Source organism: Macrobrachium rosenbergii, chromosome 1, assembly GCF_040412425.1.
Source record: "Macrobrachium rosenbergii isolate ZJJX-2024 chromosome 1, ASM4041242v1, whole genome shotgun sequence".
Taxonomy (NCBI): domain Eukaryota; kingdom Metazoa; phylum Arthropoda; class Malacostraca; order Decapoda; family Palaemonidae; genus Macrobrachium; species Macrobrachium rosenbergii.
The window spans coordinates 45980509-45984355 of NC_089741.1; the positions used below are offsets into that span (position 1 = coordinate 45980509).

General features: G+C 39.0%; 1 protein-coding gene across 1 annotated transcript; it reads left to right on the forward strand.

Annotated features, from left to right (window-relative positions):
• The first annotated feature begins 1879 nt into the window (after window positions 1-1879).
• LOC136840396 (uncharacterized) lies at window positions 1880-2611 on the forward strand. Its single transcript, XM_067107080.1, has one exon. The coding sequence runs from the start codon at window positions 1880-1882 to the stop codon at window positions 2609-2611; it is 732 nt and encodes a 243-aa protein (XP_066963181.1).
• The last annotated feature ends 1236 nt before the right edge of the window (window positions 2612-3847 follow it).

Here is a 3847-nt window from a genome sequence, read left to right on the forward strand (position 1 = left end):
TTATTAAAAAGATAAGTTCCAAAAAGGTCACTAAAAATCTGATTGGGATGATTTTTATGGCTTCAGCTTAAAGCTGCCATATTTCAAGATTTTCTATATAAAACCCTTTAAACTTGGTTCACTTTGAAAAGGAAAAACATCGTCAGATTTTGCATGCACTTTATTTTGTTTTGGTATACCACTTATGAATGGGTTTCTGATATATATCAAACATATATATATATATATATATATATATATATATATAGGTATATATATATATATGCAATGAAAGCAGAATGGTTATTACAGGTAGTCATGGGAATTATGAAATCATGAAGTTAAATGGTTAGTAGTGGTGTAATGAATCATTCTGTTAGTTAAACACACATTGATAATAAATACATCCCAATATCATACCAATTAATAGCAGTTTACATGCAAAATGATCTATGACCTTTGCGTAATATTTAACGAGTTTAATTTGATGATGTTTTTCTGCCATTCAAAGTATTGATTATCGGGAAAAAAGTTTCTTTTACCGACAGAAATACCGTTGGTGACGAAAGTTGATTTAGGGGAAATCGTCGGAAATATTCTGTTATAAATTTAGTAGTAACCGTATTGAGGAAGTACCATTGCATGTAATGATAATAGATGTAATGATATATAATATATATAATGTTAAGGATTTTGAACATCTTTGTTGGAAAGCAAAATGTTTTTGTTATATTTATATCAGATTTTGTTGAACTTGCCTTTGTCACTTTTAACCAATAAGTTATTTTCTACAAATTTTATTTCATTATTTATCATCGTTGACCAAGCGGTTTTGCTTGATGTTTTTTCGCTATAATTACGGGAAACGTATTGATATATATATATATATATATATATATATATATATATATATATATTGATATATATATATATATTGTGTTGTGTGTGTGTGTATGCATATATATATATATATATATGTGTATACACATACACATACACATACTCATACACGAGCATAAAGAATTGTATTAATTCATCATAAATCGTAAACAGAACTAGTGCGTTTATGGAAGGTTTATAAATTGAAAGAAAAGTTCTATTATGCTCTAAACACTCCATAACAAACATAATAATTCTAGTACTCGACAGACGATATTCAAGGGTAACTGCAAACAGATAACTTTTCATTTGTCCAAAGGGGAATAGTAAGAGGAACAGTAAGAGATAAGATAAGGTCCTTTTCAGAACTCCAAAGGCCTCTTGATTCATGTTAATCATTTTAATGAACACCATATTCTTTGGAAGCTTGAATTTCAAATCAGTGGCTCCTGTGGGTTTGTTCCATATGAATAGGGTTCATCTTCTGAATAATAATAATAATAATAATAATAATAATAATAATAATAATAATAATAATCCTGGGATGACTCAAGAGCGGAGAAGTGTCATTTGTTTTGGTTCCCCCTTCGTCGTCTTTTTATGAAAAACGGTGCATCATAAACACCCAATAAACAGGTTATATCTGAAGCAATGTATATTGAGGAAAATAATGAAATTAATGATTGAAGATAGCCGAGTGAATAATTATAAAAGATAACTCTTGTTTCCCTGAAAAATAAATGTTCTCCGTATTAAGACATCCAAAGCACCATTACACACATGAATGGTAAAACGATCAAAAAGAAATACGCAACAGAATGAGAATAAAGGTGACTTGAAAAGAATATAAAAAGAAGTAAGAGGAAAAGGAAATAACTTAGAGACAAGGGAAAAAGAATTGACAAGTAATTGAATAAACCGTGATTTTTTAATTACGCTCTTCAGCGCTTCCCCTTCTTATCGCTAATACCCTGGCGTAGCCCAAGCTCCTCTTTCCAGTGGCCCCCTGCCCAATGCTCCCATGTCCCATGCTCCCATGTCCAATGCTCCCCTGTCCCATGCCCCCTGTCCAACGCCCCCGCCCAATGCTCCCTGTCCGGCGCCCTGTCCCAACGCCCCCTGTCCACTGGGTGTTGCTCCCTGTCCCATGCCCCCGTCCAATGCTCCTCCCAATGCTCCCTGTCCCATGTCCCATGCCCTGTCCAATGCTCCCCTGTCCCTACGTCCCATGCTCCCTGTCAAATGCTCCTGTCCGGTGCTCCCCCATGTCCCATGCTCCCTGTCCAATGCTCCCCTGTCCGGTGCTCCCCTGCCCAATGCTCCCCTGTCCCATGCTCCCCTGTCCAACGCCCCTGCCCCGCCCAATGCCTGTCCATGCTGTCCCTGTCCAATGCCCCACCCAATGCTCCCGTCAAATGCTCCCCTGTCCCATGCTCCCCTGTCCCATGCTCCCCTGTCCAATGCTCCCCTACCCAATGCTCCCGTCAAATGCTCCCCTGTCCCATGCTCCCCTGTCCCATGCTCCCTGTCCAATGCCCCCACCCAATGCTCCCATGCCCCCTCCCATGCTCCCCTGTCCAATGCTCCCTACCCCCCTACCCAATGCCCTGTCCAATGCTCCCCTACCCAATGCTCCCGTCAAATGCTCCCCTGTCCCATGCTCTCCTACCCAATGCTCCCGTCAAATGCTCCCCTGTCCCATGCTCCCCTACCCAATGCTCCCTCTCCCCTCGTAGGGGCTCGGGCAGCTTAATGCTGGAGCCCTTCCCCACAATACTTCTCTGGGCCAAAAACGGCTGCATCAAACCGTCGTGGGAGGAGAGTTTTGTTTCCTTTATTTCAGGGGGATTTGGCTTTTCTTCCCGGCTTTCACCTTTCGGCGTTTTTTTTTATTCTTAGCGAAAGGTTCTTGAGTGGAGATTGGACTTGTTTTTCATTTCGCTTCTGGTGTTTGATTTATTGATTTGTGTCAATTAGCATATCGTTTTGGTATTTATGGGACTAGCGAATAAACGGTGGTTATACTGTGTATTAATAACAGCTTCATTTCCCTCACCGTTTGGGCGACTTGAGCGCTATTAAATAAGTGTGTGAAATTATTTTCCGCTTTCCTCTTATTAGAGAGCATACAGGACTTCCTCTTATTTACCATCAGCTACGCTTTTGCCATTTTCCTGTCCTTTTTCGCGTAATGATCCTTCTTGTACCAAAATTAGTTTCTGACATTTTCTTCTTCTTGAAGCATATTTTGTGTTGAAATTTTTGTTTGTGCATTTATTGAAACGGTGAGATCGCTAAACAGAAAATTTTGTTACTTTCTAACTTAACACTATCAGTACTTTACGCAACAAACGTATTAGTCAGGTAGAAAACTATGTAAAGTAATATTAGAAAGAATCGTTATATTTCGAAAAGTACATGTAAGTAATTTTGTTCATTATGGAAGTTTTGTATTTGTTATTGTTAAATAAATCTAGCTCGCACGGGCTCCTGCTGCCAAGAGAAACCCGGATAAAAATGGAAGTGATAGACCTGCCCCTTGAAAGTGGAAATTGACAGGAGACAAGGGAAAACGAAAGGAAGGAGAAAGTCTCAGTTGAGATTGACCGAACCGGTACTCATAAGGATTATTGATATCTGACGTGTATATATGGGACCTGGTTGGCTGACAGGTGACACGAGGAACTATTTAAGAACAGTTTAGCTGTTTCAGAGGTGGAATGACTTCTTCTAACGAGGTTTAATGAAATTATATTTTTTTTACCCTGCTATTGTAGGCCTATGGATAAAAGAGTGCCAATAAGTAAGGCTTTTGATGTTATTGTAGGCCTATGGATAACAGAGTGCAAATAATTAAGGCTTTTCATTCAGCCTTTTCGAGAACGAAGACTACAGGTGAAGAATCACAATTGTGACATCTTTTGTAGAGTGCGGTTGCAATCCCGTCTACGTACAATACGCTTATAGGAGGCACATAGTCTTGGAAACT